Genomic DNA, 20,665 nt, shown 5'->3' with positions numbered 1-20,665 from the left:
TAGTGACTGTGTACTCTTACGCCGACGCGCGTACAAGGATATGCGAAGGTGAGCAGTCGTCGACGACGCACAGATGATTGCGACGACGAAGCGGAGCGGAACCTCCCACCTGAGAGGATGGCCTCCACCTGCCTAGGAAAACTGTAGCGGAAAGCTCGAAGGTATACACCGTCAGAAACAGGCACACAGATGACACGACCACGGAAATTAAGGCTATTAGAGTTAAGAACAGTGCCCGCATTCTGCGTGTATACTGCAGCCCCGCATACATGCACACCGCGCACACACACGTGTCGCATCGCCAGATGCGCTCGGTGCCCGATTCCACAGGCAGCGCGATGACCCGAAAGACAGCGCCAACTACATAAAAACGGGGAGGGCGGAGGCTGCGGCGTGGGGTGGGGGTACTGAGAAGCGCTCCAGGAAGAAAGCGAAGGGGCACACAATAGGCGCCACAGGATGCAGGACAATCGCCGCATCACAGTGCACACTCAAGATGATTTCAATGGGAGCCATCGTTCCTTGACCGCTACGCACCGCTGCTCGGCGCCAGCAACGCGCCATCGACACTCGCCATCGCTGCCGCTGGACCAGGAATGCGCCGGGGACCAAGGCACGTACGCGCCTCCTTTTCCGCAGCACCGGCGATCACCGAGCGTTTCCGCGTCGCCATCGGCGTGTATACGAAACTAGAGAGGGAGAGAGAAACTGCGAAAAAGAAACACTACTGGCAGCCGAAAAGACGTCGCAACGCAAAAACGCGCCGATTCTTGCACATGCCGCAGTTCCGGAAGCTTTCGTGCTCCATCCCGCGAGAAATAATGACCATGGGTGTCGCGCATGGATCTCTGCACTCGGCTCTGGAGGCGAATAATGCGCACGTGCGTGGACAGCTGCCGGTGGTCCCTACTTGAACCTCTTTAAAGGAAACAAAACTATCATAAATGTTTGAGTTTTGATGCAGTGCCGTCTTGCAAGAACTGCTTGATTGATCGATTCTTTTTATTGAAACAGATAGCACTATGGTCTCGGTATTGAGGGAGGTGGTAAAGAAAAGAGAAGGAAGAAATGAAACGCATACATTTAGCGTCTCGATCCCTCTGGCATGCCCTTCTTTCCCGGGTGTGACCCACTATTTAAGAGAGGTTATTCAGATGGGGTGTAAATGTCCGGCCCTTTTGCTCTGCAGGTCACTGCAGTCCCAGAGGAAATGCTGATTGGTTGGGCTGACCCCAGCGGTTCGTCAACTGTAAACAACCTGCGGTGCCGTCGAAGAAGCTTCTTCTGCCGCTTCTCTATCGGGCGGACGCCTTCCTCTCTTAAGAGCTCCAGCATGAGCCTTGTGTATTAAAAGCTGCGTCCCCCCCCCCCCCCCCCCCCCATATATAGACCTTTCGGTAAACGTGCAAGGTTCAGAAGTATCTGCTGTCACGACATCCATCGTATGACGCTATAGTTCCGTTACGCAAGCGTCATCCGACGGCGGGATACAACTCGGGCGCAAAAGGAACGTGCTGCCCGAGTCTTCGGCAGCGGAACGGAGTGCAAGCGCGTGGACTGACAGCGCGCGTGTAGGTCAGTCCAAGAAGCTCATCTTGAGCGGCTGGCGTCTGCGGAAGAAAAATATAGGTCGAGTACTTGACCAACATCAAGGTGGCTAAAAAAATATCATGAACTGCAGCGACTTCGATTTACAAACGAAATGCGTATCGCGTGCTTTTATCCAACATTTAGTTCTTGAAACACTTCCTCCTCTTGCAGAGATATACAGAAACAGAAGCTGTCGATGTTAACGACATATAGGGGTCACACACACACACACACACACACACACACACACACACACACACACACACACACACACACACACACACACACACACACACACACACACACACACACACACACACACACACACACACACGCAAACGATAAAAAATCTCCGCCAATCCACTCCTGTGAAGGTGATTAGTCAGCGAAACTGTAGATGCGTTGCGCCAAATGTAGACTCGTCGAGCACTGATCCCATGATGTGCGCCCGTTCCGCACACTGCTTTTCAAAGTGATATATGGCACAAAAACACGTTTCAGTGCAGTTTACAAAACCTATATTTTATCCATTACTTTGAAATTACTGTTATAACTGCTTTGTGGTCGCTGAAGTAATCGAATCCAAAGTCTTCCACGAAGTTGGTGAACTACTGCTTTGTTTATGGTTTTGAGATGTCTACGTTAAACTCTCCGACAGTGACCACCTGCGAGGGATTGGCGGCAACGTACGTTGATCAACGCGGAAGTGCGCGCACCTCGTCATCAATCTTGTGGTTTGACGGCTGTTTCCCTGGGTTGAGCGTCGGCGTCGGTGTAAACGCGCGAACGCGCGCGTGCCACTGCTCGCGTGTTTGTTGTCATCTACCACAACTGGCTCGATGGCCTCGCTCAGCGTAACCGCGCGAACGCGCTCATGCCGCTGCTTGCGCGTTCGTCGCCTTCTTCCACAGCTGGCTCCGATGCCCCTCATCGTGCCAGCGTTCCCACACAGAAAACGCCAGTTGTGTTTAACTTTTCCTTTTGCTTCATAATTTCCTCGAGTGTCGGCTCGTCGGGACACTGACAGATCCTCGGGACCATATACCCGCGATATTGGTTAGATAAGGTGGAAAATAAAATAATGCGAAGCAGCATACTTCATCAAACCTTGCAATAACCCTTAAACCCATACGCAATATGAATGTCACCCGTTAGCTCGTCTGGTTTTTCCCTAATTGTACAGCACTTTTCGAGCAAAACTGGAAACTGAAAACAAGAGTCGCAAGGAGATGAGAAATTAAGCGATCTACTAAGGGAGAAAGCCAAGGTGATAGCCAAACAGGGAGGAAAAGCGAAAACTGTTTGTAAAAATATTTATTAATCAACATATTTTTATTTAAAAAGGAAGTAGAGAAAACGCCGCCGGATGTAGAGAATAATTCTGTGTGTTTTGAATGACGCTTCTACAGTTATCAATCGAGCCTCCTGACGTAGCCACGTCCCTGTTGTGCCAATGTGGGTGTTTTTCTAACCTTCCGCGGTGGGCGCAGTACGTCTAGAACCGCAGTGTCCTGCGCTCTACGCGATTGCACGGGTCTGGCGACCACGCATCGTTACGCAACTTCTCAAATAACAATACGAGTCGGTTTTGGCACTTGGTAGAGCAGTAAACGAGGCATACAAGAGAACTGTGATTGTTCGAGGGCCCAGGACAGGGCCCGCGCTCAAGGCATTCTGGAATGAGGACGCCTCCCCAAAGCTGCATTTACCCAATAAAAATGTTTATTCTCTCTCTCTTTCTCTCTCTCCGCAAATATATATTTATCTAAAATTCTTCCAGAGCTAATTCAAAAAATGCTACTAGAAATCTTTAGTTTCCACTTTGGCTTGTTTACTTGTTCTTGGCAGTGTTCCTACTGCGCTTCTTTCATACGCGAGTCCATTTGATCTGGTTCCTTGTTCGCCAAGTAAAGGAGAGGTGTATCTCACAGGTGTACCTGTGAGGTACACCTTATTTCATTTCTCTTTTGCGGGTTTACGCGTCTTTATGGCTAATGGTGGGCATTATTCCCGTTTGTACTATAGTAAAGGTGCCCTCCCCCTCATTTTCATAGAAAAGTTACCTTGGGTTGACCCTTTCCCCCCGCGAAAAAAAATCCTCGGTACGTGCCTGGCCCAGGCGTTGTTTAATGAATAGTTTATAATGTTTAAGAGGTCACAAGGAAACAGTTAGAATAAAATATTTATCACATTAACTGTAATTCCATCAGGACAAGGAGCTGACGAGGGCGTGTATCATCACTTGAGCGAATATAGAAAATGCAATTTCAGTAAAGTCTGACGTTAGGGCAGGTTGTTGCAAGTTATGTGACGTAGACGACGGAATGCTCTTTCGCCTGACATTGTTAATATCGAAAACAATGATGCGTTTCATCGCGCATTATGATTGTCATCCCTTTATGTATGGTCACTGTGATCCACGGGCCCGATGATGTCAAGCCCGCGCCCGGCCTGGCCCGCGGGCTTGGCCGGGACAATATAACGAGAAACTCTATGGCCAGGACTATTGGTGTTGGCTGGCAAACTTAAAGGTCCCTTCAGGTCGCCTAGCCCGGTGCAGTCTCAAACTCCAGGAATCCAACATCACCATGGTCTCTAAATGTTGGACGAAGGATTCTGACACCGATTGCCTGTCGCGCGTTCCTATTGACGCGCCACCGCAGGCGAACTGGACAACAACGCCTTTCTAGGAAAAATATCTGCAGACGACTTCGCCGAACAGCGACGAGAAGACCCGGAGTAGCTAGTAGGCAAGACCGACGTTGTCCCTAGTGTATTTTGGCGTGGACTGTCTTTTTTTTTTTTTTTTTTTTTTGCTTGCAGAACGACATCTTCGTAAAAAAGAACTTTTCCACAGTCCGCGCAAACTCCTGGACGCCCTGCACGACGAAGAGACAGCCGAGCACCTTGGGCTTGCCCGTACGCTCACAATAATACAAGATAAGTACTATTGGCCGCGCCTGGCCGCTGACGTCGTCCGCTACGTCAAGACATGCCGTGACTTCCAGCGACGCAAGACAGGTTAGGCCCGAGCCCGTGCAGTGCTCTAGTCGTAGTTCACTCCCCATCCTCCAATAGCAATTTCTTAATTTTCATGGCACGCATATTACGTGTGAAGGTGCCCGCACATTGTACCCTGCAGTTTATAAGGATTCCAATATATTCCAGGTGTATGTTATAAAAACGTAACAGTATTTCCGCAAGGTCAAAAATTGCTGACTCTCCCGTAATCGAGAGTAGATGTAAGAATGAAATGGCAACCAGCAAAGATTGGCTGGAGATGATGTTCGCTACAATCTCAAAATGTGTGTAGTGCAAAGTGCATGTTCGCAACGGCACACCCCACCACACCACACCGGCCCATATGGACGCTGCCAAGCTAGAAGAAGAAAACCGGCTGAAGGCGGCACGACAGACTGCCCGCCACGCAGCGTGGCGCCATCTTTCAAGGCGACGTAAAACCCGCGCCGCGGAACTCACGGATTGCTGGCGTTCAAAGAGCATAGGCAGCCCTGTCTCAGCGCCAAAAGATGACAATGAACTGTATGGTGCCCTCTATCTGGCTTTTGAATGTCGCTATTCGAAATTACAAATAAAAATTCAGTGTACTAGAAGTTACAGCTTCAGTGATATTGTGAACAAACATTCAGAAAAAACTCGGAAGCAATATTTTTTGTAACTTGTCTGGGCAGTAACTAGCGTATGTACTGCGGTCCTGTACAAAGGTTTATAGGCAGAGACAGCTTTTTCTGGGTTCAATGCAGGGTTGCTACCGTGGTTCGCGTTCCCGCGAGTCGAATTCAGTGCCCTTCCACTCTGTACAGAAGGATGACGAGCGAAGCTGTGAATGTGGACCCCTTGATGAACTGCCCCTCCGCCGCGGGTCGGCCCGGTAGCGTATTTCCAACTGCTCGTAGGTACAACGGGGCGTGGAACTTGCGGAGACGACGGACGTTTGCGCGCATGCGCGAGTGAGAGCGGGTGCGAGAGAGGAAATGTGGGGAATTTTGATTCTTGAAAATACGACTCTGCCTAGGTACTACGGAGGAGTCCCTTGGGGCGCGGTGTATGCGCTTGTCCCTAGGCGCGCCGTGCCGGCAGATGTCGCGGGGCGCGGTTGTGCTGAACTTAGCATCGCAAGTTGGCGGCTCGACGCAATCATATTTAATCGATCATGTTTTTACTAATGAAAACAACGTGTCATTATTTCGCATTATTGGCGGCGCCTCCAGGACACCAAAGCGGCAACGGGGATATCAAAGCTAGAAGCCGGACTGGTCCGTGGGTTGGGGCTCGCAGAGGCCTGCGCGTGCCAGGGGAGTATAAGATCGGCTGTCCGCTATCGCGGACAGCCAATGTTTTATGCGAACACCCCCAGGCACGCTTCGGCCTCTGCGGCCCCAACCCACGGGCCGCCCGGCTTCCAGCTTTGATCCCCCCGCTACCGCTTGGGTGCCCCGGAGATCCTGCGCCGCCTGCTTTAATATAACCTCAGGTGCTCTCCTGAGGCCTCCGTTTGCCGGTTACATGTGCCCTCCTGGAGCAGTGCTTGTAAAAAATCCGATCTATCGTCGCGACGAAAAATTCGACCCGTGACTTATAAAACACCAGTCAGAACATTGTCCCTTCAGACACAGCGATCACCAAGCGGCGTCCGCGCCCACTGCCTCACCGCGCGGGCAGCCAGCGGCGGAGCGTATAAACCAACTCGACCGAACTCCGCAATGCCGGCATGTCAGGGGACAAACGAATACAACGCAACCTAAGAAACCTCCTCCGTAGTGCCTAGGCTGAGTCATATATTCAAGGAGCAAAAGCCCCCAGATTTTCTCTCTCGCGCCCGCTCTTACTCGCGCCTGCGCAGAAACGTCGAGCTCCGTCAAAAGTGGCACGCCCCGTTGTAGCTGCTAGCGGATGAAAATACGCGGCCCGGTATTGCAATATCGGGCTTCGGGATCGGGAAACATATGAAAAATTGTTTTCATACGGAGACGGGATCCGCCAAAACCTAACCATAAACAGCTTCACTGTAAAGAAAGGAGACACAGACACACGGGAGTTAAGAGCATTTCATGTGTGAAAACGTCGCAGGTTGATTCCACGAGAGATCGTTGCGTCGTCCTTAATTTAAGCAGAACTCTTTTCGCCAGGTTTCTGCCCCATACGTGAGTACTGGTAAGACACAGCTGTTATAAACTTTTCTCTTGAGGGATAGTGGCAACCTGCTGTTCATGATTTCAGAATGCCTGCCAAACGCACCCCAGCCCATTCTTATTCTTCTGGTTATTTCAGTCTCATGATACGGATCCGTGGTCACTACCTGCTATAAGTAGATGTATTCCCTTACCACTTCCAGTGCCTCGCTACCTATCGTAAACTGCTGTTCTCTTCCGAGACTGTTAAACATTACTTTAGCTTTCTGCAGATTAATTTCTAGACCCACCCTTCTGCTTTGCCTCTCCAGATCAGTGAGCATGCATTGCAATTGGTCCCCTGAGTTACTAAGCAAGGCAATATCATCAGCGAATCGCAAGGTACTAAGGTGTTCTTCAATAAATCTTATCCCCAATTCTTCCCAATCCAGGTCTCTGAATACCTCCTGTAAACACGCCGTGAACAGCATTGGAGAGATCGTATCTCCCTGCCTGACGCCCTTCTTTATTCGGATTTTGTTGCTTTCTTTATGGAGGACTACGGTGGCTGTGGAGCCGCTACAGATATCTTTCAGTATCTTTACATATGGCTAATCTACACCCTGATTCCGTAATGCATCCATGACTGCTGAGGTTTCGACTGAATCAAACGCTTGAAGCTAAGCAGCATTGGGCTCGGTCAGTACTTGGGAGGGAGGCCACGAGAGATCAACACAGGTAAAAAAATTCATTATTTAGATTTCATTGAATATTTTATATTTTATGCGCATATCACTCGGTAGCACTAAAGTGAACGTGGCTTCTTTCCCAAATGAATATTTTAGCAGGAAAAAAATAACGAGATTCTTTAGTGTGGAGGTACCTATCTCATGCACAAAGCATTTTCACAAATTCACAACGATGTGAAATACACTATGTTACAGCTACAAACAATACATTCTTGTGTGTAAAACGTAGACGTAAAGAAGGGTCAGCTAGCATTGTTTGAGGCTTCCGTGCAAAACGGAAGTGTTTTAGAAAAATTCCTTAATTTGCTACAATCTTCAAAAGTTGCTATAATTACGATTTTTTATCAACTAAACCAATCCATGTAGCCTTTTGAAATTTGCTGGACTGTGAGACCTTAATTTAATGAACAATTGTGCTGAATATTCTTGCTGTATCACAAATTACCATTTCTAGAATTCGCTTCAAATTTTAAGTTTTGACAAAAGTGAACGCTATTTAAAAATCAAAATAAAAAAAACCCATCGTAAATATTTCTCAATATCTCGTAAACAACTGTTCACAGGCACGTGGAAAAGAATATTAAAAAACATGTTGCATTATTTTGTTTGTAATCCCAATACAGCTGGTAGAAATGAGAGCTTTGCCAGAATGCAGCAAGGTGCTAAGAAAAAGGGACATCGGGGTAAAAAGAGCATGCATAAGGCTCTGAGTTACCTAAACTTGATCGTAATTGCGACGTAACGGCAGTTTTGGTAAACTAGAATTATTATTTCAATCACGCCGTTCTAAAATGTGTGAATTTCCGACATAAATTCGTGGAGTGATGCCTCGATCTACTCGGCCATCATTGGCGCCCATACTTATTTAATGCTTTCAGATGCGGCTGCTGTAAATATCGTCTCTTTTGATCGTGTTGGTAGAGTGTAGCAGAATGGGGAGTGAATCCACGGGAGGGGGTGGCAGAAGGATCAAGTGAAGTAAAATACGTTGAAATTTTCTGGCAGTGCGGCCGCCGCCTTAACCAGAATAAGCTACGTGCACTCCGGTTGTTTCGGATGTGCTTCTGTCTGCCGTCTACTCAAGAGCTGCCTTCTGCTCGACAACTCCGATATTAGACACCGTGTTCCCTGTTTCAGAAGCAATGATTTAGTTTATGGTTTTTCAGGTATAGTTGGTTCATGACCCGCTCTGTACGGGAGACATATCGTCTCTTTAGGGAAGCCAATCCGGATACATCTACTGGGCTCTCAAAGTTTTATTCCCTCCGGCCAAAATGGATTCTTCTTGCTCCACAACACGAAGTTGATAAAAAATCGTAAATATAGCAACTTTTGAAGATTGTAGCAAATTAAGGAATTTTTCTAAAACACTACCGTTTTGCACGGAAGCCTCAAACAATACTAGCTGACCCTTCTTTACGTCTACGTTTTACACACAAGAATGTATTCTTTGTAGCTGTAACATATTGTATTTCACATCGTTGTGAATTTGTGAAAATGCTTTGTGCATGAGATAGGCACCTCCGCACTAAAGAATCTCGTTATTTTTCTCCTGCTAAAATATTCATTTGGGAATGAAGCCACGTTCACTTTAGTGCTACCGAGTGATATGCGCATAAATATAATATATTCAATGAAATCTAAAATATGAATTTTTTGACCCGTGTTGATCTCTCGTGGAATCACCCCGCAGCGAGCGAAACTACACCGACTACACCGCTAGCCTTCTGCGTAGCAGACGACTCGTCAAGAAAGTTGCGACTGCAGCGCCTTTAGGAGAAATGCGATTTGGACACTCCCTTTTAGAACTTAAATAGTATAGCTAATAAAATAACGTGGGGAATTAAATTCTAGCTGTAATTTGTGGTAAAAATAGAGCTGAAAAAAAGACTGACACTTCATCATCAACTTATGCACATCTACCGCATCTACCCCAAGCTAGGGTGCACCGGTGCATCTCCCTAACCCAGCGTTTGGTTGGTTTGGTTTTGGCGGGAGCATGTGCGTTGTGTGCGTGGTCTGCTGCTCTTGCAACAACTGCAATGTGATCGTAGCGTAGTAGTGACAGAGGTTTCAACACTTGTTTTTTGGTTTGAGATAAGCTGAATTGTGTCTTGTAAGATTCTTTTGCGGTTTTATTAACCCCGTCTACTTGTTCTGTGACGATGGGAATCACCGGTTTATCGAAAGTGATCGCTGACAATGCGCCCGATGCTATTAAGGAGTCTGACATCAAGAGCTACTTCGGTATGTTATTCTCTCACTTACCCTTGTGTAATATTCTTGTATTGGTTAACTGATGAACAAGCGTTGAGTTCAATTCTGATGCCTTTGCAGGAAGAAAAATTGCAATAGATGCATCGATGTGCTTGTACCAATTCCTGATCGCAGTGCGTCAGGAAAACAACATGCTCACTAACAGTGAAGGCGAGACTACAAGGTGAGCGCACGTTGTGTTTATGGACGCGGGCTAACGTGGGTGTGTGTTCTTTCGTTTATTTTTGTCTACAGCCACCTAGTCGGGTTCTTCTACAGAACAATCCGAATGATTGAGAATGGCATCAAACCTGTGTATGTTTTTGATGGAAAGCCGCCGGGTATGAAATCGTCGGAGGTACGTAGACTTGTCACAGTAGTTTTATTGGTACAAGTACGCTGCGCAAGGGTGACATGCGCCTTTACTTGCTTTCAGCTTGAAAAACGCCAAGAGCGTAGGGAAGCAGCTGAAAAGGAACTGGAAAAGGCAGAAGAGGCAGGTCGGTATAGTTGTTGATGAAGACGATGCAGTTTTTTTATTTTGTTGTGTCTGTGCACTGATTACGTTAGGAGGCAAAGAAAAAAAATGCTGCCAGCTTGAAGTGCAGACACCAAGCTGACAATTTGCGACGTCCACGCTTGTGTCTAGAGCGTTTAATATGTGCGCTGCGACGCTAGGAGACCGGTACAAGTGCATTGTCGGCCGCTTTATGAGACACTGCTTGCGAACAGTGGAAGTCACAAAGGATGCGCTAGCTACACTGTATTTGACCCGGCACCTTGAACATAGCAGCTTTGGTGTAATTGCACTTCTTTTTTGCCCTGCTGCGCAGCGCTCTAGTTAGGTGTGCAGACGTCTGTACGTTTTTATTATTATTATTTTTTCTGTCGCTTCACAAATAATTAGAATGCCTTTGCAGCGGTAGCACTTACGTCACCCGTTCTTTTTTGCATTAGGAAACCAAGAAGAAATCAATAAATTCAGCAAGCGACTTGTAAAGGTGACCCGGCAACACGGTGAAGATTGCAAGAAACTTTTGGCCCTTATGGGTGTTCCGTACATTGAAGTAGGTTTACATCCTGTTCATGATCCAGTTAGCCAATAGCTAACTGTCAAGGCTGTTTGCTGTGTTTCATTCTAATCTGTACAAAAAGGATGTTTATCTAAGGGCTCTAAACTAACATGCATGCCATGCCCCGTTTGCTTTACTTTACTGCAGGCCCCGTGTGAAGCTGAAGCTCAGTGTGCCGAGCTTGTAAAGGGTGGCAAAGTGTATGGGACTGCAACAGAAGACATGGATGGGTTGACGTTCGGTACAAATATCCTGCTTCGTCACATGACATACAGTGAAGCTCGGTAGGTCTCATTTTCATCTTGCCAACAATGCCTGGTGCTTCAACGATTTCAGGATGCAATGTCAATCTTTTCTGTTGTTTCATATTTTTGCAGTAAAATGCCGATCAAGGAGTTCAACCTTGACAAAGTACTCAATGGGCTTGAGATGAATCGTGACGAGTTTATAGATCTTTGCATCTTACTTGGGTGTGACTACTGTGAAAGTATCCGAGGAATTGGACCAAAACGTGCAGTGGAGCTCATCAAGCAGCACAAGAGCATTGAGAAAATAATCACTGCAATCGACACCAAGGTATGGTGAATAGCCCTGTGCCTTCTATGAGCACATTGAGTTGCACTAACAATTATGCAACCTTGATGCCTGCTGCTTTTTTTCTGTCTCTCTCACTCTGTTTTGTGGAGTTGTTCAGGCTGTGACCATGTCAGTGCAAGCTTCTTTACTCCTAATTACAGTTGAAAAATGACAAAATATTTATCTACTGACAATCCCATTTTTTTCAGTGCTTTCATTTACATGTCTCCCCATGCAGAAATTAGGCCATGGGATGTACCACAACAGATACTTAATTTCAGCTGCCTGTGCTCCTTTTGTGTGGATGGATGTTAAGGGCGTCAGTGATCTTGTATTCCCATTTTGCAATAAAAGGGATGACTTACTGGATGGAACCCACTCGTTAAGCTTAGTAGTCACAGCTTGCCGAGAATTGAGATCTTGATGCAATCCATGGCTGCAACAATTCTGTCATTTTTTGTGGTTGATTCCTTAGCATCATTTGCTGGCAAGTGACCTGGTGTTGTATGTATCCTTAGACAAAACATCCTGTTCCTTTCAGTGTGGATTCTGTATCAGTGAAAAAAATGTCTTGTTTCCTTAGAAATATACAGTGCCTGAAGACTGGCCCTACAAGGAAGCCCGCCAACTTTTTTTGGAACCCGAAGTTACTTCCGCTGATGAAGTCCAAGTAAGGCAGCATAAGACATTTTTGGTGGCATGTTGCTAATGCGGTTGTTATTGTTGCTTGTTAATCTTCCAGCTGAAATGGAGTGATCCTGATGAAGAAGGTCTTGTTAAATTTCTTTGTGAAGAGAACGGCTTTAGGTAATCTTGTCTTTGCTTTCTATATGGAATTGTCCAACCATTTCTTTTTCTGGTCGCATGTTGTGCTGCATAAAAATTCAACAAGAGAAAGTCCATGTAAACAGTTAATACGGAAGGTCGCTTGCAACTGAAACTGGTGCTGCACAGTCGAACTATCATATAAGGAAAGCTCATCTTGAATACTTGGGATTATGCATATTTCCTAAGTATTATTTCTTGTTGAATGGTTAGAATGATCCGATAGCTTGCTTGAGGAGCCATATAAATGTACATGAGCATTGCAGCATGTTAAATGTAGTGGGAAACTTTTCTTTCCCTCATAGTCTGGATAAATTGAAAGAAAGCAGAATAAAGCACAACATATCAGCTGCAGGTGATGTGTTGTGTCTCCTGCAATTCCACCTCGCCTTGTGTGTACATGAGCTGTTCTACACCCCCCATCCTCCCTTTATTTTACATTAATATGTGTTGGGTATTGAGTGGTACATCAGTTCAAGAATTCACATTTATTTTTGTTGTAGGCTAGAAACATTACTGACTAGCCAGAGACGTAGAAGGGACTCGTACTCCACACTGTCAATAGCGTACAAGAGTTAATTGGTCACCTGCCTGCTCATAAAAAGTTCACATACTACGTGGTGCCATCGGTCAAAAAGGGTGTTTCACGTCTGTCTCCATGGCCATAAGTGGTGCTGGCTAACACTCCCAGCCTTAGGTTAGGTTAGATCTTGTACATGTACATAAATACCAAAGAATGTGGACGTAGGAACAGCTGCCACCGTAGCACAATTGGTATACTTGTGGACAACTTTGTGTGGCTATGAAGGGTAAGCTACGGAGGCAAAGCGTGCACAAGTGAGAGCACTTCTGAAAAGAGTTCCGCGTTTTCATCTATGTTAGTTTAAACTGGGGAACAGAAAACATTAACACCCTAATAACAACAGTTAAATAAGACAAAACACACCAGTGAATGTAAAAGCTTACTTATTTTGCGGCCTTTCCCTTCCGCATCTAGGCAAACGCTAAACCGTCAAATGTGGAAACTGCGTCGATTCAACGTCTGTTCCGAGCAACCAAAAGCACTGTCAAAGCCTGGTGAACTACTTGGCGCGGTAACACATGTGCAGAATCTCCACCCCTGTAGCTTTCCCTTCATAGCCACAGAAAGTTGTCCGCGAGTATAGTGCAAAGCATGTGCAATGTGGAGGTTGTGGGTTTGGCTCCCACTGGCGGCAAGATGCTTTTTCTTTTGCATTCATTTCCCTTTAGCTTATTATTTCTGCACCTCAATCAATACTACTACTTATTTCACCTATGCTTTCCTTGGCTTTATCTGTGGCTTCATATGGTTGCGATGAAAAAAAATCGAGCCCCTCGGTTCCCCTTTTTTCTCATACATTGTGAATTTGTATTCTAACTTTTAAATTTCATGGATATTAATCAGTAGTTTAAACTGCAGTTTGAGCAGTCACCATAGTTTTAAACATTTCATTTGGTTGCAGTGAAGAGCGCATCCGCAATGGTGCCAAGAAGTTGCTAAAGGGACGTAACAGCACCACCCAAGGAAGGTTGGACACATTCTTTAAGGTTCTTCCATCAGATTCTTCAGCCAAGCGCAAGGCAAGTAATCATAGACAGCTTTATGCGTAGGGATAATAGGCAGGTGTAAAGTAGAGCTGTGCACTCTTTCAGTATTTTAACCAAGTGATGTGTGCTGTTTGAACCAATTAATTGGGGGCCTATTAGCACCATGATATAATATTGCATAGTTTCAAGACGATGTAGTGAGAATGAATTTGTAGGATTATTTACAATAGATCTTTTGGTTCATTTAATTATTTATTTACATTGATGTAAATACACAAGATGTGCACCCATCAGCAGACATGCTTGGAAAAAAAAAATTTTCTGCAACATGGGCATAAAGCTTGAAATGAGGACCTCAGTCAGAACTGGGCTTAGAATAGATCAGTGTGTGCTTGCCAATTTAAAGGTGTACTGACAGAAAATGTTTGTCTTGTTTCATTTTTATTGTTTTAATGGATATCCTCGACCCAGTAGTTAAGCTACGGAGCTTCAATTCCTTGAGAGTGCAACAAATAATTATGTTACCTTTTAATGCGACCAGTTCAAAACACGTGCGAAGTGCAGCGTGGCTTTGGATGTAAAAAGACTCATCACACCACCAGAAGCTGTTATGGTGGTCTCGTGGTACCAGATACAACTGACATGTATACAAATCCTATGGTTATGCAGTCAAAAGCCAAGTCCATTCAGCACATGACAGGAGAATAGGGAAAAAAATGTGTCTCCCTGCATTTCCAAGATAAGCGAACAATTGGACAGGTCAATTTGGCAGCTTATGGCGACAGTCGTTCTATGGCCTTCAACCACTGGACTGAGTAACTGGTGGGCTCTTATGTTGTTTGCGATACCAATTGGCTGCCATCTTCACTTTCAGCGACATGATGAGCGACTTTTTCATGTCTGAAGTTGCACTGTGTTTGACGTGTGGTTTGGACAGGTTGTATAAAAGGTGACGTAATGAATTACTTGTGGCACTTTTCAGGAATTGAGGCTTTACACTATAATTACAGAGTCGACAGCTACCTAAAAAAGAAGTGGGACCAAACATTTTCTTGTCAGTATTTGGCAGGATAACCAGGCTGCAAAACCTTCCTTTTAAAGACACCAATGTACATTTGCTCACATGTGTACATATAAATGTCCAGGCCTGAAAGGTGCAGACAAAGTTACATGGACAGCTGGCGTCTCTGGGCTGACAAAATTTTTGAACTGTAATCAGTGCTTTACTGAAATCTGTTAAGCCCACCCACATATTTTGTTCAGAAACGTCACAGTCGACTTGCATAAAAAATAAGTGCAAAGTTCGGCAGGGTTTTTATTTTTAGTAGCTGTAGCTGCTTTGAGCACACAGAGCAATATCCCAATGGAGCTGATACAGTACCTCATTTGTGCATTTGTTTATATACGTAGAAGGGTGGAATGTTAGTCCTTGCAGAGTGCAGGAGAGTCCAGATTTGTACAATTGTATGTATGCAGCAATGACTTTATAGAAAAGGTACCACAGCTCAATGACAAATTGCCGTTACAAATGAAAATATGTTCACTTGGTATTCATAACATTATATTGAGAATTTTTGTGGTTTTAGAAATTGCTAGCCATGATGAATTACGTGATATATCAATGTGTGGCTGATCCATTGAAAGAACAAAAATGTATAAATTATCAGCTGACTTGGCACTTGCCTACTGAGAACTGGTTACTTGCACAGAGGAAAACAATTCTAAAGTTAAACATGATTTCGGAACTCACCAGTGATGAATGAAACCAGGGTTGAGACATTTATTAATCTTACTTCCGAGTGGAAAACTTGTTGTGCAGCTTGGGAACACATTTTGTCAATATTTTCAAAGCACAAGCACCAGGAAATGCTTATGGCTTCAACTTATGCTAGTTATAGCATACTACAATTACGTGCCTGGCACAGGCCATGAACTTGGCAGCCGTGATGCCCGTTTTGCAATGGTTCTGTACAGGTGGAACACAGGTATATTCCACTCGTTGCACTGAAAACATTGGTTTTTGCACACAAGTTCTTTGTTGCAGCACAGCTTGCGGTGCTTCTTGTGAAATACGTTTGGGGTTCATATGCAAAGTTCTAGTGGGGGAAAATGTGCAAGGAGTAGCACGCTCGTAACAACTTGGCATAACTGCCAAAATCTGCTCCCGAGGGAATGCCTATACTTTCTTGTTTAAAGAGACTCCTCTCACTGCTTTTATTTACAACCAAAAAGTAGTGCGTCACGTGTGAAAGATGTCATGTAATTTGATGTTACATTATGTATCATACTTCTTGTGTCACAAACTATGACATACTTATTACATGGAAGTGTCACAGATCTGAACCTAACAAGTTGCTGTGATATGTTTGTGTGACCAGCAGCCACAGTGCACCACTTGCACTCGCGACCAATATATTAGTACATTGCATACTGGTTGCGCAGAAGTGCACAAATAATGCGCAATTCAACGTAACCTTATGTCTACTAGTTGTAGCTGTATTATATGATGCAGTTGTTCCATAGAAAGCATCGGAAATTAAAGCAACAACCTCACTGTAAAACATGCAAAGCTAAACTGCCATGACCAGACTACCTACTTGCGTAACTTCTGCAGCGTTGCTTGCCAAGTATGAAACAAAGTATAGTTGGAACTTGGTTGTCTAATGCAGCCGAGATCTGACATGAAGGCATGCTGGCTACATGCCCGTTCACACAGATGTCTGCTTGGTTCTTCATAAGAGAAGAGTTTGTTGCCATGATGTATGCACTAGTCTCATTTAGGCATTCCCTTAACGAGTGGACCATACTGTACAATCTCAACCTGGAATATACAGTGCACCCAGATTTCAGGCTACATGGTTGGTTTCTGAGGCAGTTGTCTGTCCTCAGATTGGTAGCTGTTTCTAAAAAGCAGTGCCAACTCCTTCTACCTCTCCCGTGCTGAAATTTTTGCTACGAGTCCCAAACTTCATCCTTCTGTCCACGTTCTTAGTCGTCTCTTGCTTGCTGGAATCAAAGGGAACGATTGTGCATCAATTCTGCCTGATCACTTGTAGTGGTCATTAACATGAATGCAACCCACTGTCAGTAATTGTAGCTTTTCTTTTAAAAATTTTTAATACTGAATACAGGGAACTCACACTTGAGTGAACTTCAAAGTACCCAAGAGTTCACTTAAATGAATATTCACTAGAATATGCAACAGTATAGGGCACAGCATACAGCGAGTCAAAAGCGTGAAATGCAATTTATGGAGTTATGTAGATCAATATATACGAAGTGCGTAACAGTTACGTTGCTGCCTATCTCATTCTGAAAAAAAAAAAAAAAATTTATTTGCACTGGTGTTTTTAAAGCGCAAGAAGTAACAAAGCTGTCCAGAGAGTCTGTTTTTGTGCACTTCCTCTGGCACAGCTTGTTGCTGAGACACGAAGTCTCGCAACTTTCCTAGGCATCTACAGCTTCAGGCTAGAGTTACAGCATTTGAATCTGCCTCTGCCATTGCATCTTCCTCATTGCACTCTTCTTCGGGACAAACACTGGAAACAATTTCATGATCTAATAGTTCACTGAGCTCACTGTCACTGTACCTAGTCTTCAAATGAAGTGTTGCTGTCAACATCCAGCTGGCGGCAGACCTCTTTCCACATCCCGGGGTTGAACATCTCATCGTACTGTTCCTCTTGTTTGCTTTCACCACACAGAGAGGAAAGGCCGGATTTATGCCAGCAGTTTCTAGTTGTAGCTGGTGTTACTGTCCAACAGGAGCCTCAAGTTCGTTCAACTGAAATATTCGCTATTCAGAAATTCGTTTAACTGAACGAATTTTGCATAGAATGAATAGGAAACCCACCAGAAATTTTCTAAAAGTTTGTTATTCTGAAATATTCGCTAAACCAGCATTCGTACAACTAGGAGTTTAGTGTATTATGAAGTTTATCTTTTATAACTGTGACAAACTTTATTGCAATAGCAATTATATGGACACTCGGGCGCATTTCTGCTGTCGCTGTGATGTTCCGTATAAAGTCCCAAGGGCGATAATAATATCATCCCCACACACCATATGCTGTATGTGTGAGTGAAAGCTGACAATGGTGGCTCAGTCTCGTGCGCGCAAGGGAGAAAGCGGGGAGGAAGTGCACCATCGTCCGTCGCGCGCAAGGCACTGGTGGGATGGGGGGGGGGGGGGGGGGGGGGGGCATTCTACTCCGGCCGCTGCTGCGTATGGCGCAGCACCCGCGAGCCCTATCTTGAAAGCGATCTGCGATGGGAACAGTCTATGCATCTAGACGCACCGAGGGCCGACAGCTTCGTGTATGCCGTGTCCTCATCGCTTTGTCCGCGTCGAAGCAAGAGTCAGCACGAAGGTCAATTCGCTCGCTCATGCTGCCGCACTTCCTCACTCCAGCATTTTGGTAGAGAGTTTCCGCGATCATCAAGTGAGACATGTTCATGTTTGCTTGTGCGCTTGTGACACAATTTAGTTAGTGAGCGAATGTTTATAAGTTTATACGACTGATCCTTACTTCGTATAGCTGTCTAATTTGCTATCACAATCGATGCTTTGCCTTTCGGGTGAAACTGCGACTTTTGTTGCACTGATGTTAATGGTGATGTAGTAAAAATAGTAGAGCTAACAAATTGGTCAGCCTGTTCACAGGTTTTCGGAATATTTGAAAAACCATTGCTTGAGAGTTTGGTCAGAAATCATTGCCCGAGGGTCGGCCTTTGAAAGTCCTGGCTTTTCTGCCACTAAATGGCAATTTATACTAGTAATAAATGCAATTATATTGTAACCATTTGCACACTCGTGCACAGGTAAATTTGTAATGCCAATAATGTAGCGATTTCTGGCAGCCCAGTGTGGGCATGCACTCTCATTCCCAGTGTTTGTCTTGAACCACGTAGACAATGCAAAAGAGATATTTATCACAATCATTACAGCTATATTTGCTGAAATATTTCTTTGTACATCACATTACTGTATTACATGATGTCTGTCACACTCCTCATGGTTATTACAAATACGTTTGATTACTTCAAAACTGCATGTACCATTTTACTTCAACTGCTTTGGCTTCAAAAGCAATAGAAAAACATGCTTCCAGAAACGCAAAAAAAAATTTTTTTAGAAAGCCACATTGTTTTAGTTATACTTATAACACTTACATTTTAGTGACAAGTGTTTGCACTTATAGGCACACGTTACATTTCTTTGTTGAAATCCACCATTCTACACTGATTGCTCCATCAACCACAGGATGACGATGATTTATTGGCATCCCCTTTGAAACTGGGCAGTGACATATAATCACCTAGCCAGCTCGAGAGCATGCCTTGTCATAATGGTGTGAAATCCCATATTCAAGGTTGTGCGAATTATGGTTCAAATCATACTTTAACCAGCTGCAAAAAAATTCACCAATGATTATGGTACTCCCTAATGCGAAATTTGAGCACAGCTCCGTACATGTTTTCATTTCGCGACGTATTGGCTGGTGCGGACAATTGGCACATTGCCAGCGGAGCGAAGTGCGGCGCAACTGCCTTGCTAATCTGGAGATTGGGGGCCAGCACGTGGGTGACGTGTGGGCGCGATTCACAGCAGCAGTCGCCGTCACCAGACCTCCCAGACGACGCGCACTACTCTGGCGCCATCTCGTAACTATTGTCGCCGCACTATGCTTTTGTCACGCTTTTGCCATACCCTCCTCTGTACTCTCCTTTCCGCTGCACTCAGCATTCGCTTTCATCTTTCGCCGTGCTCGTTTGCTCGGTTACGCTGACGCTCGCCGCAGGAACGGCCGCCTCAGAGCTGCACTCAAATATGTCCGTCAATTACGATACTCCTTAATGCGAAATTTGTGCGCAGCTGTCACGTGTTTTCATTTCATCTCGTACATGGGAGGGTCCGCGCAGTCAGAGGAGGCATTCCACACTGTTAACAGAAATACCCATCCAATAACAATTGATGGGCTCGAGGAGGCAAGCTAACATCGCGCCGGCGTGGCTGGCTTGTGGCCTCCGAGATTGCACCGATGCTAATGCGATCTTGGAGAACACGCGCAGCGTGCCGCAGGGAGAGGGAGAAGTGATTACGGCCCGAGTGTGGCCCCCCGAGATTGTGCCGGGGCGATCTCCGAGGCCAGGCCTAGCTGCGGCTGCCTGCGCATCGCAGTAAATGTGAATGCACTGATCTTTCACGCTGCCGTGCATCTCGCACAGCCAGGCACACCCAAGAGAGAGAGGTCAGTGGAGAAGTGTAGTAGTGAGCTGCTGCTATGCACGGCGGCGAGGAAGGCCAGTGTTGCTCGATGACGTATTCGATGTGGGGGTTTTGAGCGGCCACTGCGAACGAGTGCCAAACTCCGCGGGAAAACTATTTGGTGTGCAATAGTCTGGTATTATTTTTATTTTTTTCTGTAGACGAATCTGGTTCATTATATTCATTGGCAGGGCAATTTCACCTTGTTAAACTAGTTTTATATACATAGATCTCTATGGGGATTTCATTTACTTTGTTATAACGAGGTTCAAGTGTATTGCAAGCATTATTAACCATTACGTGCCAGATCACATGCCATAGTAGCCGCCTATGCTTTGTCACCCTGTGGTAACTGCAAGTACAAGTGCCAATTCTCACAAGATGACATCAGCAGTAGGAAAGTGTAAGGGCTTGGTAAAAGCACTAACGAGTCGGTGTGCCTAGATACGCATGCAAGCCAACGTCCATTGTTTGTGGAAGCCGATTTCCTTTTTTTCTGCTCTCGGCCACCTGCTTGTCTATGCATGCCTTGTGTACATCATGTGCCCCAGCGATGAGTGCTGTTAGGGTTGCAGTTTGAGCCTGGTTGTCTAAGCAAACCTTTCAACTTCCCATATAGAAATGGAA

The 20,665-nt window shown here is 45.3% G+C and overlaps 1 protein-coding gene across 1 annotated transcript in view; it reads left to right on the top strand.

The window, feature by feature from the left end:
- The first annotated feature begins 9,412 nt into the window (after positions 1 to 9,412).
- The window catches only part of Fen1 (Flap structure-specific endonuclease 1), a 12,587-nt gene continuing 1,334 nt past the window's right edge, over positions 9,413 to 20,665 (top strand). Inside the window, exons 1-10 of the mRNA XM_050191591.3 lie at positions 9,413 to 9,718; positions 9,809 to 9,911; positions 9,983 to 10,085; positions 10,164 to 10,227; positions 10,685 to 10,794; positions 10,948 to 11,084; positions 11,178 to 11,376; positions 11,960 to 12,046; positions 12,119 to 12,183; positions 13,686 to 13,803. Of these exons, the coding sequence (XP_050047548.1) occupies positions 9,637 to 9,718; positions 9,809 to 9,911; positions 9,983 to 10,085; positions 10,164 to 10,227; positions 10,685 to 10,794; positions 10,948 to 11,084; positions 11,178 to 11,376; positions 11,960 to 12,046; positions 12,119 to 12,183; positions 13,686 to 13,803 (1,068 nt within the window). The 5' untranslated portion in view covers positions 9,413 to 9,636. The remainder of the gene's footprint in view (positions 9,719 to 9,808; positions 9,912 to 9,982; positions 10,086 to 10,163; positions 10,228 to 10,684; positions 10,795 to 10,947; positions 11,085 to 11,177; positions 11,377 to 11,959; positions 12,047 to 12,118; positions 12,184 to 13,685; positions 13,804 to 20,665) is intronic.

Source organism: Dermacentor andersoni, chromosome 1, assembly GCF_023375885.2.
Source record: "Dermacentor andersoni chromosome 1, qqDerAnde1_hic_scaffold, whole genome shotgun sequence".
NCBI lineage: Eukaryota > Metazoa > Arthropoda > Arachnida > Ixodida > Ixodidae > Dermacentor > Dermacentor andersoni.
This window is presented reverse-complemented; position numbering and strand designations above follow the sequence as displayed.